Source organism: Rattus norvegicus, chromosome 3, assembly GCF_036323735.1.
Source record: "Rattus norvegicus strain BN/NHsdMcwi chromosome 3, GRCr8, whole genome shotgun sequence".
Taxonomy (NCBI): Eukaryota; Metazoa; Chordata; class Mammalia; order Rodentia; family Muridae; genus Rattus; species Rattus norvegicus.
The window spans coordinates 63,763,761-63,785,445 of NC_086021.1; the positions used below are offsets into that span (position 1 = coordinate 63,763,761).

General features: G+C 44.0%; 1 protein-coding gene across 9 annotated transcripts in view; it reads right to left on the reverse strand.

Annotated features, from left to right (window-relative positions):
• Nucleotides 1–1,895: 1,895 nt before the first annotated feature.
• The window catches only part of Ccdc148 (coiled-coil domain containing 148), a 275,147-nt gene continuing 255,357 nt past the window's right edge, over nt 1,896–21,685 (reverse strand). For 6 of the 9 annotated variants that reach the window (XM_039104827.2, XM_039104821.2, XM_039104822.2 and 3 more), the window contains 3 exons: nt 8,630–8,747; nt 6,429–6,569; nt 1,896–2,315 (listed from right to left, as the gene is read on the reverse strand). In XM_039104827.2, the coding sequence (XP_038960755.1) occupies nt 2,169–2,315; nt 6,429–6,569; nt 8,630–8,747 (406 nt within the window). In that variant the 3' untranslated portion in view covers nt 1,896–2,168. Of the gene's footprint in view, nt 2,316–6,428; nt 6,570–8,629; nt 8,748–21,685 lie in introns of those variants that run through there. The other 3 variants (NM_001107732.1, XR_010064611.1, XR_010064612.1) reach the window with 3 other exon arrangements.

Genomic DNA, 21,685 nt, shown 5'->3' on the forward strand with positions numbered 1-21,685 from the left:
TGTCCATCCAGTTTGCTACTGATGAAATGTAGTTTGTTTTCCTTTGCGAAGCCCAGTGTCTTCCTCCCTACACACTGGTGCAGAGCCTCTCTGTAGCACGCATCTAGATGGAGAGTTGCTGGATCAAAGGTTGTAAGAAAGTCACCTCAGCAGCCAGGAGAAAGTTTTCTGATCCACACTAACACATGCTTCCTGTTTTCTTTCTTAGAGACAATGGCTGATATGCCCCACCTGGCCTCAGACTGGTTATAAGCTGAAGCTGGCCTTGAACCTCTGATCTTCTTGCTTCCACCTCCCAAGTGCTCCTAAGTCAGAGGGTTCTACCCTCCAGCAGTTTTGTGCTCCTTTGGCTTTGGTGACCTTGGATACATTTGGAGGCATCATGGAGCCCAGGTTGGCCTCCACCTATATATGTGGGATTACAGACCTGTACCACCATGTCCAGTCTTCCTACTTTTCTGTGGCTACTACATTCGTTGGCGATGCTGACCACCTGGTGAGTGGGCACTGGCCATTCACTGAGGATACGAATAAGCATTTTTATCATTTCAGATTTCAGATTATTTTCTTTCACTTAAAAATGGTGGGACTCGGGGGTTGGGGATTTAGCTCAGTGGTAGAGCGCTTGCCTAGGAAGCGCAAGGCCCTGGGTTCGGTCCCCAGCTCCGAAAAAAAGAACCAAAAAAAAAAAAATGGTGGGACTTACCACACTCATTTAAGGTCTCTATTTGAAGGCAACTGACAAGTGTATATTATTTCATCCTTCTGAACTTGTTTCTAGATCTCTAAATTGACAAGAATCTTGTTATAAGGCTGTGAGGATGACCAAATATCACATGGACAGCACATATTAATGCTAAGCACTCAGTGTGTACTCAGGAATTATAGTCAGGACCCCATAAAATAACACATTGACCCCTAGACAGACCCCCAAGACAAATCCATGCCCAGTCACCTCTTCCTAAGAAGTCACTTCTCCACTCTTCGATGAGATACTATAGTGCTGTAAAGAGCTGAAGTAGAGAATCATTGAAAGGAATCCCAGGGTGTGGATAAGATCTTTCCCTCTGTAGAACTCTTACGTAGAAAGCAATGTGCCCTGACAGGCTGGGCTGATTTCCCTAACACTTGCAATGCCGAGAGGAGTCATGAAGAGCCCCAATCAGCCTGTTTTCTGCGGTGTCCTTTTTTCTCTTTCATCTCCCCTTATTGATCCTCACCCTCTCTCTCCTATCTTCCTCTCTCCCTCTCTCTTTCTTTCAACAGGGTCTCCTGTGTTGCAGGCTGGCTGCAAACTGACTACATAGCCAAGGGGGACCTTGAACCTCTGATGCTCCTGCTTCCCATGGAATGGCAGCAAAGAAAAATAAAGGAAAAAAAGCAACCAGTCATCCTACTACTATTAGTAACTAGAAGTTTTAAGAACACATTTTCTTGCTGAAAATTTTTCTTGCTTCCTTTTAGAAGTAGCCAAAGATTTATTGGCAAGCTTTATGTGAGATCCTCCTCTCCAAGAAATTCATCTAAGTATTTTTTTTTAGATAATTAGGAACTTTTAATAACACTTCAAGTATCATAAAATTTCAGTTTTTTTCTTCTAAACGACCACACTGCCGTGTCTTTCCAGTATAAATCAGGTATTCCCGTGATGGAGACACTAAGTCTAGTTTCTTTTTAAGCCAAATTTGCAAACCGAGACTGTTTAGATAATTGGTTTGCAATAAACATGATGCACCAAACTGATTGCTAAATTCAGAGAAAGGTTGACTCTCCTCGTAGAATAACCAAGAAACAATAGCAGTATTAACGACAATGAAGCTTCCATAATTAAAAGTCAAATACTGAGATAACAAGCCGAAACGACGCATGTACCAGTGGAATAGACAAATCTTGCAAATGGTTATTTTAGCTCTTCTTTATAGAAAAAAATGCTTCAAAATAACAACCTACCAAATGCCAACATATATACAGAAGTCTCATAATTTTGGTAAATTTGGTAATAATACATATTATTGAAAGAAAAATCAAATAATGACCAAAACTTTGAAGATAAAAAAGGGAAAGTTGTTTAATAAATGCTATAATTTCTATGTGCAGTGGTTTTTAGGCATTTAGCAGCAGTAATCGTCATTTTCCATAGCCACACAGTGTTTGTTCGCAGGTACCCTCTAGATCTTGAACACCGTTGATTCTGTATCCTTCCTTGGAGGCTTCTGAGGACCAATTTTCGGTAGCATCTCTTTGGCGTACTGCGTTTTATGGAGTCCAGCTTCTCGGAGTGCTAACTCAAATCGAAGTCGAGGATCAGAAATGATCTGTAGACAAAAAAAAAAATGGGATTTAAGCAAACACTGACTCATTTAGCTGGAGCACATCCTACCACTCACGCTCGTTTTTCCAAGTTGCACATCTTTAAAGGTGGCTGTCAGATGACAGTAAAGCTTGTGAGTTCTGTGACTGCAGAGTTTCCACTAGAAATGTCCAAACTGTGGTTTACACTATCACTTTCCACTGCATTACTTGTTTTCAACATAAAGTGAGTTCAATATTATATACTACAATCAGATACAATATATTATTTTAAAAAATAATAAAGGAACCTTGCTTTCAGTACTATTAGTGGTTATTTATTGCTGGCTGGAATCACATAGATAAAGGATTATTAATGTAAATCTGCTTTAATAGACAAATCAATCTTTGGAATATATTTTTCAGGAGATGTTAGTTAAGAGAGCCCTAGTTTTAAGTGTATGAGTGTGTGTCTGCCTGCACATATATGTACCATGTGGGGGTGTAGTGCTGACAGAGGCTAGGGGAAGGTGTGGGAAGTTACTTAATGAATCCTGCATAATTAAAAATCAAATTGTAAAATAACAATCAGAAGAAATGTAGCTGTGGATTGGTAATTTTTTTAAAGATTTATTTATTTATTATATATAAGTTCACTGTTGCTGTCTTCAGACACACCAGAAGAGGGCATCAGATCTCATTACAGATGCCTGTGGGCCACCATGTGGTTGCTGGGATTTGAACTCAGGACCTCTGGAAGAGCAGTCAGTGCTCTTAACCCCTGAGCCATCTCTCCAGCCCAGAATTGATAATTCTTGCAAATAATATTTATGTATTTTTCCAAATTATGTCTTACCAGGTGATGGCCCGGGTAACAGAAATCCAGTGGTCTTGGTTAATTTGGTAATAACGCCTAGAACTAGAGTTGTGGGAAGTTGTGGGTTGCTAGGTGGTGCCCGGGAGACAAATCCAGGCCCCTTGCAAGAGCCCTGAGTGCTCTTAACTGCTCAATCATCTCCCCAGCCCCCTGAGCATCTTCCGACAGCCGCCTTAACTTCACCGTCATTTAGTAATGTGCAAATTACTCACAAACATGTGGTCACTCCTAGAAAAAGGGAGTCTGGGGCTGGATTTCTATTTCAAACAGAACTGGAAAATGCCCCGACCATCATGCTAAGTAGGAGTAGACAAACAGATACTCTGGCTTCTCTTCTCAATTACGCTTAATTGGCCCGTAGTCCTCTTCCTATGAATCTTAAACGTCAACACATTCTTTGCCATGATAAGAGATGACCACGTCTGGACATTTTACCCCAGTCTAATGTAACCCAACTCCCTAAGAGACACGGTCGTGAGTTTCTAAAAATCGCTTCCTCCATGAGTTCCTGACTGAATGGGAGCAATGGGAGGTTCCCAGGTAACTAATGTGTGACGCTGCCTCATGTAGTGAAACATGGGGGTGTGTGTGGTGCTGCTGGCAGGAGGACGCTCTCAGGTAAGAAACAACCAGGGCAGCCTTGAAGTCTGACTTAATCTTTCCAGTAGTCAGAGAGGGAGGAAGAGAGACCTAATCGAACAGGGAGGCCTCACATACAAACGTTGAGGTAAAGCAGGTCAATTTTAGGATGAGGTGAGTTTGGGTAGAATACTATGCCACTGAGGAGCTTGGGGGGAAAAGGACACTCAGACTGAAATTTGGATCTCGTAGCCTTGAAGGCTGTGCTAACTAGCCCCACAGTGTTTGTTTCTGCTTTTAGCATCAAAGTATGGCCACATAGGATGAATCTGATCATCAGGTCGGAATAAATTAAGGTGCTGGGGGAAGAAAAAGAGATGGAGGGAGGGAAAGGTCAGGAGGCTACTCTGACTGTCTAGACATGAAGTAATAAATACTTAAACCTGTCTGGGAGTAGAGACGACCTAACTGTCAGACATAGTCTAAAGGGAAGACTCAATGACAACCAGTCAGAAGCAGGGCTGGGGTAGTGAGAAGCACAAGGCCAGAATAACCCAAAGGTCTGAGAAAAAAACATCTGAGCCTTGGTCCCTGGCTTCTCCTCTGTCCCCATGTATTCTGAGCCACTTTCAAGGACTCCCACTCCCTCTATGATCTGCTGCTGTTTACTCCCGAATTCTCTTTAAGATTCACCTCCTTCTCCAGCACCAAGGGCTGTGGCGCCTTCAATTTTTTTTCATTATCCAATTTTTTAGTAAAAAGTAAATGAAGAGAGAGGTTTCTCCTCCCCAGAGGCTGGTAATCAGGTTTTTGAAAGGATGCTTTAGACCCCCTCACCCTAAACGTGACACGGACAAAACAAATCTCCTCCCCCCAGACTTGTTTTTCCTTCTGCTCAGTTCTTATGTGGCAATAATTTGTTGAATCACTGCCGAGTATCAGGCAATATCCTAGGCAGTTGATATTTATTATTTCCAATCCCCAGAAGAACTTTGCAAGTAATTATTTTAAAGATGAAAGAAACAAACATAAAGATGTTAATAGCTTAGGCGAGTGCACGCAGCCGGTAAATCTCGAGTGTGGATTTGAATCCACAATGCGCAACTGCGGTGCTTGTCGAGCTTGGAGTCCTCCTCGATTCGATTCCTTTACCGCTCCCATCCCCCATCGCTCCAGTCAGAGCTGCGCATGACTCTTTCACCACCACTTCCACTCCTCTCCTCCCAATGTCCAACTATTTCCCATTCAAGATCCGAGGATAAAATACAAATGTCACTATTTAACTTACCTGCTTTTAAATAGCATGTCTGGTCACGGGACAAAGGTCAGATGTCTGAATAAAAAGGCTTCCTGTGTACCACAGCTGGGCCCTAGCCCAAGTTTCCATTCTCATTTCAGCACTTATCCTGTGCCGGTGCCTCTGTCTCACAGTAAAGACATTCAGCGAAAGGCCTTCTCTCAGTCTTTTCTGTCTGGGAAACCCCTGATAGCTTGGCCCAGAGCCTTAGGACTCTTCCTTTCCCTTAGTTTCGCCTGTGTAGGGGCCAGTTGCCTTTGTACTATCATAGCTGGTTCTAGAGAGATATATACCTACACGTCCCTAAAAGTAATTCTTCTCCCTGTGCACATTAGCCTCTTTTCCCTTTAAACTGTAAATCGCCGTGAATGAGTTTAGTAACAACTGCCCCAGATCGGAAACTCTGCTCCTGCTCAGAAGTGCCATCTCTCTAACCTCCCCCCGACAGAGTTCTCCCTTCTCTCCTCACACTGGGCACAGAACTGGCTTCACACTGTGCTTTACCTCTGAATGTAATACTTCCCTTCTTAACCTAGAGAGTCACTTCTCTCGGGAAGGATCAGTCTGGCCCATTTAGGTGGAGCCAAGAGCTACACTCTTGCACAGAACCAGAATAACAGTGTCTATTTCATAAATATTTGATTACTAATGAATGAAATTTTCACCTTACTATTCACCATCAAGTATGCAGCACACAGGGGAGGTACTTTGAACTCGTTTGGCAACAGGTTTCTTGAGATATTGGCGTGCTCTCCCTAGTTCTGTAAAACTCATGAATGCTTACTTACTTAATTTGGGTGATATTCATTCATTCCTATGTCTTCTTTTCTACCCTTCTCCGCTAAAAGTTCTTTTAAATCTCTCTTCTCAGTTCCAGCCACAACCAAGACACATTCTAAACTCCTGCAAACAGCTCCAAGATCCCTCGATGGTGCTGCCACAGAAAATGCTTTATCCTTAGCTCGAAGAACAAAACTTGGGGTAGCTGTCTTCAGTACTGCCTGTCGATCTCATTAGATGCCTATTTGATAGTATCTATGCCATGAATTTAGAATATAAACTCATAATACAACAGAGAAATCTTTGAACCTGAAAGAAATACCAGTGACCATTTTTTTAATCAATGACTTTTGCATAAAATGTTACAAAACCTCTTTCAGTGACAGATATGTTTTTGAACTGTTTTGTTTTATGTCACACTTTTATAACACTTAGATTCATCCAGCAATTATGGTTTATTATTTACAAATAGAAAATATGCTAATCTAGTCCAGGCTCTTTCCAGGTAAATATTAAAAATCATTAGTAACTCAGAGCGCACGCTTGAACGGTTCCTCCAGCTCTCTGCGTGGACTCTACACCAGGACCGCCAGTTCCCGTAAGTACCTGCTGCTCATTGTATGTGGTCAGGGTGAAGAGCGGCTTTTGAAGAGTGAATTCCTCCTCACTCACAGCGCCTATCCGAGCTTTCCAGGCCAGTGTCTCTGACATCATTCTAACTGGATCAGACCGGACAGCGACAGCAACCTGAGGGAAGAGAAAGCAGGGACGCTCAAGTGGGGATACAAGTCAAAGGCTTCTGGGTAAGATTATGGGTTTGCCTAGTGACCATTACAAAATTTTTATTACGTCTAAAACAGTAGCGGAAAGAGCAAAGGAATATTAAACCCAGGCCAGTCCCAGATACTAACAAAGGAGTTACAACACATGTCAAACAAAACATTAACAATTATAACCACCCGTTAACGATTAGTCATAATTATGATTGATTTCAGATTATATATATTCATCTGTGTGATAAAAGTCAAAGGCAATCGGACATTGGAAACCCCCTTGAAAATGGCAGATAGCAACAAAGATTCATATTTCAGCAGCCATCCACCTGTGGTTATGAGTATCAGCACATGAGGTTTTCTGGTAAAGTCGATTGCGCGGTCATTGCTGGGCAAGCTGGGTGCACTTCCATTGTACTAGGAGAGTGGATTTCTCGGGACTGTCACAGAAAATGCATCACCTTTTGACTATAAAGCCGGAGAGCCATTTTACCATGAAGTCCTTGTCCTACATAGTAATAACTATTCTGACCCAGATCTTAATGAAAGGAAGTCACTAATTTTGTCAATAATATGCAACATTACCCACACCTGCCTATTAATTCTGCAAGTCAAGAATTTGCATGACGTAAATGGCATTTTAATGCCATTTCAAACTGTAATAAAATGACTGGGGTCAAATGTAATTTAATTATTATAGGTTTCCTGGCACAAATGTCATATATTATAGTTCTAAACACTGATTCTTTATGGTGAGAACTGAAGACTTTTCTTAAGGACTACTGGGTAGAAGGAGTTCTAGTCACATGGATTCTATAGTACCCATTCTGTAGTTACATTTGCAACATGAGTATATTCAGTGATTGTGACGTTAAGTCTGTCTCCAGAAAGTCATAGTGTGTAATTCTTTGCTAATAATTGAATAATTTGATTTTCAGATATAGAATAAACAGAATTTATAGTCTTATGCTTTGAATTCATCTCTGCAGTCTATTGTATCAAAGAGGAGGAGGATGTGAAAGCTGTCTTAATAGGAGTCCTATTTGACGCTTACTAGCTACGTGACTCCGGAAAAAGCACCTGACCTCTTGGTTTCTGCTTTTACAACATAGGAGTGTTAAGAATACTTAGTTCAGAGAGACACTGAGGAAGCAAACGGAGTTTCACCCAGAAGCATTGGAATAGGCCTTTGCACTCACAAATTTGAACTCTAGTTAATGCAAACCTATGGGGCAGGTACTGGCTTTAGTATTCCCATTTTCCAGATGAGAAAACAGAGCCAAGGCAGGTTAAGTAAACAATTCAAGTTTTCTCTGGCATTGAATACTTAACCAGCTGTTCCAGTGTTAAAGGACAATCAAGGCCAAGGCTGGTACAACTTCTACTCACTCAGAAAGGAACTACACAGTCACTTCCCATTGGCTAGGCTGGGCAGTTACCATTTGAACAAATTGTTGGGGGTCAAAGTTCAGAAAAATTACCAGAGAGAATATCTCACATGTCTCGATTTCTTCAGTCCCTGCATTTGCCATGGACTGTCTACTTTTATCTACCTTGCCTGCGTTTCTTAGGCAAGGCCATGGTAAGCTTTTAAGGCTGTACAAAGAAGGTATTTGTAAAGTAGTGCTTAAACTGGCTTGTTGGCTGTGGGATTTTTCCAAGCAAAGATTCCCACTTGAGAGTGGATTATCTTGCTCTACCACATTTTTGAGGACAGGGAAGTCCTTTGACTGGAAACAGAGTTTCACTGATGCAAACAGATACTGTTTGGATAATGAACTAGAGAGGATATGGACACACTTAGATCTTGGGAGAGAGCTCTTTAAATGCGCCTGATAAACTTCTTTAAATATATCAAGAAACTGGACCTGGTTCAACATAAACCTCACTGGCTCCTGGGAATGAAAAATCATGTCCTAGTTTGGAAACGTTACATTTTGTATAGCAGATATCATGATCTAAGTCCCAGTAATAATGTCATTAGCACGCTTAGAAACATTAAAAAACAAATGAAACTTTCCAAATTGAAAACACCTGTTTTCGTAGGGCTTCCAGTCGCCTCTCTCTCTCTTCTTCCTCCTGGACTTCTTGAAGGGCCAATTTTTTTCTATCCATTAAACGCTTCTCCAGCAATTCTTGTCTATATTTCACCCTTTGAAAAGAGACACAGGACAGGTAGGTGGGCCATAATAACACTCTCTCTCTCTCTCTCTCTCTCTCTCTCTCTCTCTCTCTCTCTCACACACACACACACACACACACACACACACACACACACACACAGAGTACACAGATAAGAGCACAACTGGAGCCTTCTCAGAAGGGATACCACTCCACAGTTTGATTTTACTTGGTTTAATTTCTTAACCCAAATAGTGAGAGGCAATCTACCGCTGTATTCCAGTAGCCAGTGAGATGCAGAAAAGCCTGGAGTAAAGTCCAGCTGAGTTCAGGCTTCTCTGTCACCATGACCCTGTTGGCTAGCTGCCGTAGCTACAGTAAAGGTGCCCTGAGCGATAACCACCCTATCCTGAGCTGTGACACAGCCTTCAGATGACAGGTTTGAACACAGCTTGAGGAACTATAGAGATTGAGTCCCTGACCAAATGCACATACTTTTAGAACGCAGGGTAAAATAAAATTGCTGTAATACTGTGCTTAAATTATTTAGGTTACTAGAACTTAAACTATACTTCGGATACAGTGTCTCTCCGTGAAATGGGCTTATGCGCATGTTAAGAAACTTTACAAATTGCACTCTGACATCTGTAGATGGCAGCAAAAACATGACTTTTCTCCTTCAGCTTTAGTTTTCCATCTCCTTTCAGATCATCAGACATTAAAATAGGGTGCATTAAAACATAGCTCAATGCTATGAGCTCACCTATCCCTCTCTGTAGGCATTCCTTCTACGCTCTGCCCAACAGTTGCCTAGCAACAGCCAGGTAGGCCTGGCTGGCTAAAAAGGGGGGTGGGGTGGGGTGGGGGCTGTTTGGCCTCTCTGACTCTCTGACTCTCTTCTCTCCCTAACCCCTTTCTCCCTCCCCCTCCTCCACGTGTTCCTGGCCAGTTTCTCTTCCTCCCCCTTCTCCTCCTCCTCTCCTCCTCCTCCCCCTCCCCCTCCTCCTTCTCTCTCTCCCTCTACTTCTCCCTCTCTTTCTTCTGTCTCTTCTCTCTCCTCTCTGTCTCTTCTCTCTCTCTGCCTCTACTCCCTTCTCAGCTCCCTTTCCCATACCCACAATCTCTATTCTATAGCAGACCCTTTGTATGGCTGGGGGCCGAGGGATGCCTCAGCATGGCCTTGCTGAGGCAGGCACCCCCTCCCACCACCCCATACCTCAGTCCATACAGCATATCCTTGGTTTTATAAAACACACTATCACTCTCTGCTGCCCCTATTTGAGCATCAAGTACTGCTGTCTTCTTGTCAAGGCCATTATATTGGCTTAAGAGGAGGAGATTCGCCTGAGTTCTCAGGAAGATGGGGCCCTGCTAGCTTTCTACAGGCAGCAGCTTAGATTTAATTCGTGTTGTCACATTAGTCGCTGACGCCCTTCACCCTCAGTGTCCACAGCAGTCTTTTCTATGGAGGTGTCTTTGCTGGCCCTCCATGCTGGAGATTCCGATATGTGCTGAGCGCTCAGAAGGCCGAGGTCTTGTACTAAGTGCTTTACGATCCTTTCTTTTTAGACACTTCACAACAATCACAGGTAGAGGGTATAATTTTGTATATATAATTTTGTCTTTTACAGGTATGGAAATGGAGGCACGGACAAACGGTGTGATTTGTCCAAAGTCTCGTGCGCATTAAGTAGCAGAGCAGAAATGTAACCCAAAATGACTGTTCTCAGCACCACAGCTTAGCCCCCACTGTCCTGTCCCCTGCAGTTAACCTCTGTGCTGTCCTTTTCCCTAGATCTCTCCTCTTACATCAAGTGTCCCCAAACACCTACTGTGCTAGACAGTGTGGTCATGCAGGGAATAGAAGTTTATAACTTAACATAGAAGCAAGACATGCCTGAGAACCAAACAAAGTTCTCAGACTTGGCAGGCAGGTACAAATGTGGTCCCCTGGTGTTTCAGGAAAGTGAGGTGGCCATTTGTTGGATTGTTGAGGTACATAAGAAGAGCCTCACGGAGGAAGGGCATTTGAGCTGCCTCCACAGGATGAGGATTTTGGAGAAGCCAGGAGTGGTGAGAGCAGAGAGAAGGAGACAGTAAGGGTGGGGTGGGGGCCTGATAATGGACACCTTTCTGGTCTCGTCCTAGTCACAGACAGCATGGAACCCAGGCAGAGCGGTGCAGGGAAGCCGTGGCAGGCTGGGCCTGGAGGACATTTTGTTTCCTCAGATGTGCTTTGGGGAGGAATATTCTTGAAATTCTGCTTGCTCATGAAATGGCAGTGAAGGAAAAGCACAGGGTGAGGACGGAAGAAAAGCTCATGAAAGAGGAAGGTTACTATGGGATCCGAGAAGGGCAATCCTAGCCTTCTTTGAAGGTCATGGTCATAGTGCCAGCCCAACTGTGGGTTCAAGGGCCGCAGATCAGCATGCTCTCTATCTCGCCTGCCTCCATGTGGGAAGCTGTAGTTCCCATTCCCTCCATCTTCACTAAGGCGTGACATGACACAACCTCCCTAGTGAGGTTCTACTCAATTTCAGCACTGAGTACGAGCTACTTGAACTTCTGGGAAGGTTCAATTAAAAGATACCCTGGGACTTGCCAATTACCATATGCTAATTCTCAGAACCTTGGAAAGTTTTTCTTCCTGTGGGACATATAGGTTGCTTTGTCTGCAACAAAGTTTTTATTTTTTTGTCTGCTTTGTGGGAAGTAATAGTGGCCCTTGCCAGGGGAGCTTGACTGGTGAGGAAGAAATTGCAAATGAGAATGTGGCATTTATTTCCATCTGAAGCATGAAGAAGTCTGGCTCACAGTTTGTTTTGAGGCTCATTCTTCATTTAATAGGTATTTCTTGACTCGGTGCCAGCCAGGAATCAAATATTGCATCAGGCATGTGCAGTGACCAGTTAGCCTGGGTGATATCCTCCTGTCACGGCACGGCGGGCAACTCTACCAGAAGTTTCAAGATGGGACAACTGTGAGATGGGCCTTGGGGGTGGGTGCTTTGATGAGACAATGAGGCAAAAGCCATTGGCGGGGGTACATATATATGCCAGATTTGGGAGCATGTCTTAGAAGTGTTCTGAACCCAAGACTCAAAGGGGCGGGGCCGGGGCCGGGGGAGCAGCTGTGAAATAAGAAAAAGAAAGGATCATGTGAAAGTCTAGAGTTGAGAGACTGTGGTAGGATTGGGGGATAGAAAAGAAATCCAGTACGGTGACATATGAGTGTGGTGAAATGAGGGGTGACGTAGCCTCAGGCTGAGGGGATAAGAGAGTCATACTGTGAGACTCTGTGAGCAGGAGAGAGGAGACTTTTGAACAGAGAACTGGGTTGATCAGAACTCTAGGGGAGGATGCAGGACAGGTGGCAGGGAGGCGAGATAGAGCAATCTAGACCAGAGCTGGTTGTTTCTCAACCTGTAGGAGAAAGAGACAGTGGCAGAAAGTCTAGAAGATGTGGATTTAAGACAGAAGAAATAAAATAAATATAAAATGTCAGCTTGTTTTATGGGGGTAGGAAAGTGACAGAGATAGGAAGAAATTACAGCTTCACAACAAACAAGAGCATCCAGCCCCGAGGCTGGGAACTTAGAAGGGAAACAGGAAACAGGCTTTGGATTGGCACAGCACTGGTTCTTGGACCTGGGCTAAAGGAAGGAGAAAACTCCATCAGCAGATGAAACTAGAGTCACGGGGAAGATGGCTGCCTTCCACGATATGAGTGTAGGGTCTGAAGAGAAATGGGTCTAGGACTAATTTCCAAGGACATGACACTTAAGAAGGGGACAAAGAAAGAAAAAAAACTATTTAAGGAAACAAAGAGGATAAATGGTCCCAGGAAGATAAGGAAAATATAACCTAAAATGTCAAATGCTACAGAAAAATTGGTTGTAATCCAAAGTTATTACCGCATTGAATTGTGGGGAGTCATTGTTGATGTTGGCAAGAGCAGACTTTGGCGAGGTAGCTGAAGGCTTACGGGAGTAAGAAAGATGGAGGAGCTGTGGAGAAAACCCCAAGACTGATACAGGTGGGAGCCAGGCACGGGCCAGGGCTGCAGAAAGCACAAGCTGGTCACTCTGCAGGGAATGTAGTCTAAGTTGTTCAGATGAGCTTAACCTTTGAGAGAATTCAAGGGCACCAGCAACGCAATGACTAAATTTCTTACAGATGCTGGGGCTTAAACTCAAACAATGCTTTGCTTAAAAGAGGAAGACTCCAGGAGCTACTTCTACTCCAGATAGAAAATTGTCTTTTTCCTGAAGAGAAGTGATGCAGAAAAGAACTCTTGGGAGAAAGCCAAACACTCACATATTCATGGGGAAAGAAAATAGCAACACAGTAAAGCCAATCATTTGGAAAATTTTCCACATAAATACTTTTAGTCATTTGAGGTAGCAGATTTTCTCCAAATTAAACTGTTGCTATGAAAGTCAATGTCAGGAAACGGCTAAACTCAATAGTTTTTAAGCTGTGCACCGAATCCCCAAACAGGAGCCTTGCATTCATTTCTCACTCTATTTTATGCTCTCTGAGTCTACAAAGGTGGAAAGTGCTGTAAAAGAGGCATTTGTAGCTTCTCTTGGGGGAGGAAGGGCATCGTATTGTTCAAAAGCAACAGCTGCTGCAGAGTCAGGCCAGGCATCAACAATAATCTGAGGACTTTATAAGCTGCCAGACTTTTGTGAGGTTGGAGGGACAGTAGCTTTCATGTGAAAGTAGAGAATCTGGGTATCACCGAGGAGACCTGAATTTGTGCTAAACTCAAAGAAGTGAGTGGACCTAAGTCCAAGTGGATCAAGGACCTCCACATCAAACCAGATACACTCAAACTAGTAGAAGAAAAAGTGAGGAAGAATCTCAAACATATGGGCACTTGGGAAATTTTCCCGAACAAAACACCAATGGCTTATGCTCTAAGATCAAGAATCGACAAATGGGATCTTATAAAACTGCAAAGCTTCTGTAAGGCAAAGGACACTGTTGTTAGGACAAAGCGGCAACCAACAGATTGGGAAAAGGTCTTTACCAACCCTACAACTGATAGAGGGCTTATATCCAAAATATACAAAGAACTCATGAAGTTAGACTGCAGGGAGACAAAAAAACCCTATTAAGAATGGGGTTCAGAGCTAAACAAAGAATTCACAGCTGAGGAATGCCAAATGGCTGTGAAATACTAGAGAAATATTCAACATCATTAGTCATGAGGGAAATGCAAATCAAAACAACCCTGAGATTCCACCTCACACAAGTCAGAATGGCTGAGATCAAAAACTCCAGTGACAGCAGATGCTGGAGAGGATGTGGAGAAAGAGGAACACTCCTCCATTGTTGGTGGGATTGCAGACTGGTACAACCATTCTGGAAACCAGTCTGGAGGTTCCTCAGAAAATTGGACATTGAACTGCCTGAGGATCCAGCTATACCTCTCTTGGGCATATACCCAAAAGATGCCTCAACATATAAAAGAGACACGTGCTCCACTATGTTCATCGCAGCCTTATTTATAATAGCCAGAAGCTGGAAAGAACCCAGATGCCCTTCAACAGAGGAATGGATACAGAAAATGTGGTACATCTACACAATGGAATACTACTCAGCTATCAAAAACAATGACTTTATGAAATTCATAGGCAAATGGATGGAACTGGAAAATATCATCCTGAGTGAGGTAACCCAATCACAGAAAAACACACATGGTATGCACTCATTGATAAGTGGATATTAGCCCAAATGCTCGAATTACCCTAGATGTGCAGAACACATGAAACTCAAGACGGATGATCAAAATGTGAATGCTTCACTCCTTCTTTAAATGGGGAACAAGAATACCCTTAGGAGGGGATAGGGAGGCCAAGTTTAGAACAGAGGCTGAAGGAACACCCATTCAGAGCCTGCCCCCATGTGGCCCATAAATATACAGTCACCAAACTAGGTAAGATAGATGAAGTAAAGAAGTGCAGGCTGACAGGAACTGGATGTAGATCTCTCCTGAGAGACACAGTCAGAATACGGCAAATACATAGGCAAATGCCAGCAGCAAACCACTGAACTGAGAACGGGACCCCCGTTGAAGGAATCAGAGAAAGGACTGAAAGAGCTGAAGGGACTTGAGACCCCATATGAACAACAATGCCAAGCAACCTGAGCTTCCAGAGACTAAGCCACTACCTAAAGACTATACATGGACTGACCCTGGACTCCAACTGCATAGGCAGCAATGAATAGCCTAGTAAGTGCACCAGTGGAAGGGGAAGCCCTTGGTCTGCCAAGGCTGGGCCCCTAGTGAATGGGATTCTTGGGGGGAGGGTGGTAGTGGGGGGAGGGTGGGGAAGGGAACACCCATATAGAAAGGGAGCAGGAGGGGTTAGGGGGATGTTGGCCTGGAAACCGGGAAAGGGAATAACATTTGAAATGTAAATAAGAAATACCCAATTTAATAAAGATGGAAAAAAAAAAAAAAAAGAAGTGAGTGGACCTCAAGGTGAGGCCAAAACTTCGTCTGATGTCAGTGAGACCTGGGCAAACTTACATATGAAAATCTAGATCTTTTTATCTGGAATCATTGGGTAGCTGCAATCTAAACAGCTATGGCAAACAAGGCGGAGAGGCTTGCCAAGAAGGGCTCACACTGGCGAGCACTGCGATTACGAAACAACAATATTCCCACAAGACCACGGAAGCAGTAAGACGGAGCCAAGAGGGGGCGTTTCGGTTAGGGTACAGGAATCAACACTGAACTGTTCCACCCTGATGCACCGCGCATGTGATTTGCTCTGCTGAAACAAACTGTCTACAAACAAACTTTCCTCCTAGAGTTAAATTCATGAACCCCAACATTCAGCATGGTAGTGTTGAACGTGTGTGTGCTGAGATCTCCCTACCACAGGGACTGCAGCAGCAGCAGCAGCAGCGCCTCGGGGAATGGGTTTTTTTTACCAGTTGGGAAACCCATTCTGGGCTCAAATCTCACTCAGAGGGTGATTCTTCTCACCATATGAGGGAGAGTCCCCTGTTAGAAACAAGGCACTCAGGAAACAGTGTGTAAATCAAAACAGAGGTGAGTAACACCTTCCGTATAGGAGACCCGGAGCAAACACTGAGTCTGAAACATAACCACTGTGGGTCAGCCCTCCAGCCCCAGGGGAGGGGGAAAGTCAGCTCCTCTCAACTCCAGGAACCCCAGAGACTGAACCCCACAAATAGCTTTGTGAGTCCTGACTCAAGGCGGTGACATCTGGTACAGATGTGCAGGAGGCAGGAGCAAATCTCAGAGCGATTCTGGAGAACCAGGGACGGATGAGCCCAGGCCAGCCCCAAACAGACCATTCATCCCCTTGTTCCTTTGGGAGACTCTTGGAATCCCGGTTCCTGGTTGACTGTCAGTGTGATTCATCATCACTGCTATCTCCCCGCCTCCCAGGTGCCAAACACTGCTTCAGGTGCAATGTTTCCGCCCTGTGATGTTTTACATGATTTACAGTTTGCTTTATAAGCAAATGACTAAGTCAACACTCTGGCAAGAGCTGTTCCTCAGTAAGTTAGTCTGGGGTGACCACATCATAGACTGGAGAGCCGTTTCTTGGATAACTATGAGACAATGGTTCTTAGCTGTGAGCGTACCAAAAGCTGATGCCAGGACACCAGCTGCCTGCTAATTCTATCAAATCCTACTGGTGGGGCCCAAGCACTGGTACTTGGTGAGACATTCCCTCGGAAAATGCTAATAAGCAAGGACCAGGCTGAAGACAATGCTAGGCAGCTCAGCCAGAGCCTCGAACAGTCACCTGGAGGCTGGGCGACTGGCTGCCTTTACCCCTGAACCCAGAGGTACTCAAGAATGGAGCCTGCAATCAGTATTTCCAGTAAGTTTCTGAATGATACGAACGCTGCCAGCCTGGGGACCACATTCCAAGAACTACAACATAGATAAATATATACATTAAAGGGACTTTACCTGACTATTGTTATCGAGACAAAACCAGGTACAAATTACTACCTAGGCAGGACTTATTTCTGTCTGTGAGCCCACACATCACAGTCACACGCTTCAGGTCCAAGCCAAACTAGACATTTCTAACAGTGCTATCGGCATTAACCCTGCCCTCTCATACCTGCCTGTGTCCCCAAAACATATGGATGGTAGGCTCCCTGGGTGACCACAGCCTGAGGGTTGGGATCAGTGTTGTTGATGGGCAGACATAACCAATGCTGTTACAGAGCTTGTTTTTCCCTCAGATGAACAGAACGTATCTCGATGACAGCTGAGTCTGTTCAGTGGATCGAGGCAGAGCAGAATAACCAGAAGCATAGTCGCCCAGAAGAGGTGGCATGCTCTCCCTTTCTCAGAATAGTCCTGCGAGCTACAGAAAGGTGGGTACTTTATCACCAGCTACAAACCCCACAAAGAAAAGTCAAGTCCATTTCCTGTTGGTTTTAATCAGTGCTAAGCCAGATATTCAAGACACCTTGAGATGGAATAGGGACTTGACTCAGGAATGTGGGATTGAGGGCGGATAGGACAAGGTGTGAAGAGAGGGCCCAGGATGGTGTTACAAATGTCACATTGGCCTTTTCCTCCATGTTAATACAACAAGCCACTCTTGCTGCCGTGTATTTACCCTTCCCTAACGCCATTCCTAATGGTTTCTACCTGACTTTCTGTAATCTATTTTATAGTCTTACCTACACTCAAAGTTCTACCTACACAGCTCCTTGCCGATAGTATTGTAAGTGGGAGTTGGGAATATACACTGGGGTATCTGCTGAGATTTTAAAAGAATAAAACTGACAAAAGCCCATCTTTCCCCCAATTACCTTGTCCTAGAAAGTTTTAACACAGTTGATGATAAAACACACTCCATGAGCTCATTCTTTTTTTAAAATTTTTTTATTAGATACATTTCTTTACATACATTTCAAATGTTATACCCCTTCCCAGTTTCCTGTCCATAAGAACCCATCCTTTCCCCTCCCCCTCCCCCAAACGGGTATTCCCCCATCCATCACCCTTACTGCCCTCCCCCATATTCCCCTGCACTGGGGGGTCCAACCTTGGCAGGACCAAGAGCTTCCCCTTCCACTGGTGTGCCAACAAAGCTATTCCCTGGTATATATGCAGTTGGAGCCCTGGGTCAGTCCATGTATAGTCTCTTGGCAGTGGTTTAGTCCCTGGAAGCTCTGGTTGGTTGGCATTGTTGTTCTTATGGGGTTGAAAGCTCCTTTAACTCTTTCACTACTTCCTCTAATTGCCCCCAAGGGGGTTCTGTTCTCAGTTCAGCAGTTTGCTGCTAGCATTGACCTCTGTATTGGACATGCTCTGGATGTGTCTCTCAGGAGAGATCTATATCCGGTCCCTTTCAGCATGTATTTTCTAGCTTCATCAATCTTATCTAGTTTTGGTGGCTGTGTATATATGGGCCACATGTGGGGCAGCCTCTGAATGGCCATTCCTTGAGTCACTGCTCTAAACTTTGCTTCCATATCCCCTCCTATGGATATTTTTTCCCTTTTTAAGAAGGAGTGGGAGCATCTGCATTTTGGTCATCCTTCTTCTTGAGCTTCCTGTGGTCTGTGGATTACATCTTGGGTAATTCAAGCTTTTTGGCTAAATCCACTTATCAATGAGTGTTTTTTTTGTGATTGAGTTACCTCACTCAGGATATTTTCTAGTTCATTCCATTTGCCTATGAATTTCATAAAGTCATTGTTTTTGATAGCTGAGTAATATTCCATTGTGTAGATGTACCACATTTTTTGAATCCATTCCTCTGTTGAAGGGCATCTGGGTTCTTTCCAGCTTCTGGCTATTATAAATAAGGCTGCTATGAACATAGTGGAGCATGTGTCTTTGTTGTATGTTGGAGCATATTTTGGGTATATGCCCAGGAGAGGTATAGCTGGGTCCTCAGGTTGTGGAATGTCCAATTTTCTGAGGAACCTCCAGACTGATTTCCACCATGAGCCCATTCTTAATCACTCCGACCACCTGTTGTCACTGGTCGTAAACCAGTGCTTCCAGGTGATAGTATGTCTGTAGCAGCCCCTGAAATAGAGGGTATCTCTTGGGGGTGGGGTGGGGTTGATTACTTTGATCCCCAATCACAATCACAAAGATCTAGCCACTGACTTCACAGTTACATGCTCCGTCTCTCCCATGGCCCTTGGGCTCACATCCTAGCTGCCCTGGTCCTATGAAAGGCATATGAATGGGCAGTTCAACTGAATGACAGTTACTTGAAACTGTAACCAGGAGCCCTTTCTTTCCCAATAGTCCTACCTCTTTCACAACCTACTTCCCAAGACCAAACTTGGAGCTCAGCATCCGTTGTGACTGTTGCCATGGGAGATCCTGTTGATGGCTCCGACCTCTCAGCTCATGTACCTGCTGAGAGAGGCAGCAGACTGCACAACTCTGGGTGCTCATTCCTACGGACTGCCTATCAGATTCATGTTTGTTCTCAGTCAGTCTTACCCTACCTTTGGCTTTAGCTCATTATATCATATAGCAGTTCTCAATAATATTTATTAGGCTCCGTGTGCCAGGCACTGGACTAAGCCTCTCTTCTTACCATTTACAGTACTAATTCTCCTACTTTCTCTCCCATGTGGGGACACATAATCAAGCTTTCCTAGGTCTTCTCCCTAACTGTGGAACCAATGCCCCACAACCACCCAAACCCACTGATTATCTTACTTTTCTTTTCTTTGTACATCAACCCCACCAGTTCCCAGTCCTAATTCTTTGTTAGATGCGTTATATGTTTATTGAAAGCTTTACAGGATATTTAACACTCCACGAGCATTTTCCTTACTCCAGTTGATGAGCAGTCACGTCTCTTAGATCATATGTAGTTCCCCTCCTGAGTGAGAAACCTCAAAAGCCCCTGCTTCACTGAAAAGGTCATTGGCCTTCCTTTCTCGGGCCTTGTTCTGATGGCCTTACCAAGGTCTATCTTCTCTCATCCTGGAGCCTGGGCTCTTATTCCCATAAACTTAGTTGTTGTCCCTAGTCCCTTGCTCGAGGTACAAACCTCTTCCTTACTTTAGTTTCAGCCTCCATCTCTAACTACTCTATCTTCTCCCAACGAGTTCTTTGAGTTAGTGACAATGTGTCTACTAAGGCTGATCTCCTTGTTAGATGCCATTGTCCTTTCCTTATTCTTTCTACTGAGGCAGTTTGTAATTGAAGAAGCTGTACTGTCTATGCTTAGTTCCTCCTTCTTTCCTTCCATGCTGGTCATAGTCTGGCCTCTGTTCGCTCTAGAAGCCGCTCTCTGCAATGCTACCACAGGCTCCAAATTGTACATGCATGGGTCTCTTTCAGGGCCTCTCTCCCTGTGAGACCTGTTGGCAATGCCCATACTGGTGGTCACCTCTCTCTTGGAATATGTGTCCGCTTTCTGGCTACTCCCCCCAAACTCAACCTCTAGGTCTTTCACTTCTGTCCATTCAAGGCTCCAACATGAATCTTCTTATTTTCTCAATTAAGAAAAGACTCCCAGAAACATAGCCAGCTCACCAAAAACCTTGAACTTTCCTCTCCTTCGAAGCTGCAAATCCTCTAATCTTTTCTTTCTGTTATAAGTTCAGGATTCCTCTCAGACAAATCCCACAAGAAGAACAGTGCTATGCTGCCAGCTACATGCAGAGCTCCTGACTTATGGACAGCAATCGACGTCGGGTATAATCAACTGACACTGTCTTGTAAAAACATAGGAACAGACTCATGACAAGTCTATACAAACCCAAAGGGCCTCTTTGTAGCCCTGGAGAGGTGTGCCTCGTGTATCTTGGGGAGAGCTAAGATTTTGTACTGTCAGTTATTTGGGGACTGCTATGGCTCAAGGACAGATAGTTACGTTTACACTGCTAATAATACCTTATAACGCAAATGTAAAAACTCAGCCTAAAATATTCATGGCAGAGTCATTTCAGCTACTTAGAAGCCTAAGAAAAGCACTCACAGAATGTATTACTTTGAGCAAGATGACATCTTGGGGTCAAGAAAGTCTTTCATATGCTTAAGGAAATGGCTGAGGTGGCTTCCTGTTTTGATTTATTAGCTAGAAAGTACCTTATAAGTTGGAGATGTCTTCTAAAAATAATGACTTAACTATTAAAATAGTTGACTTTTTAATCCTTTCCTTCTAACAGAAATTGAAAACCAGAGCCAACTGCCTATTATGGCCAAATCTAGAAGTTAATAATTAAACTCCACTGTGGTAGACATCTGTTGTTTTGAATCTCTCTAGCACTTACTGTGGTAGTTAAGAGTTGTCTCCCAGAGGCTCCAGTATTTGAATATGTGGTCCCCAGTTGGTGGGGCTATTTGGGGAGGTTTAGAAGGAACAGTTTTACTGGAGGAATAGTGTCACAGTGGGAGAGGGGAGACTTTGAGAGCTTAAAGACCTATTTCTAATTCCTTTTCTCTATTTTGTGCTTGCAGCAGAGGATGTGAGCTCTTAGCCATTAGCTGACATGCCTGCTGCTTGCTGTCATTCTGTCCCACCACAAAGAACTCTTAGTCTCTGGGACCAAAGGGCAAAATAAACTATTTCTTAAGTTGTGTTGGTCATTGTGGTAGTTCGAGTGAGGATGTCCCATGTTTAAATACATGGTCCCCAGTTGGTAGAACTGTTTGGGAAGGATTAGGAAATGAGACTTTGTTGTACGGGGTAGGCTTTGAGGTTTCAAAAGACTTTGTGCCATTGCCAGTGTGTTTTCTGCCTCCTGCTTGTGGTTCAAGATGTGAGTTCTCCCATTGCTCCAGCTGCCTGCTGCATAAAACTTCCAAATTGCCAACACAGACTCTAGCCCTCTGCAACTGGAAACCCAGAATGCATTTTTCTCTAGGTTGCCTGGATCAGAGTGTCTTACCACATCAATAGAAAAGTAACTAAGGCACTCATGGTATTTGATCACAGCAACAGAAAAGAAAGAAGCCAATGCACTATTCAAT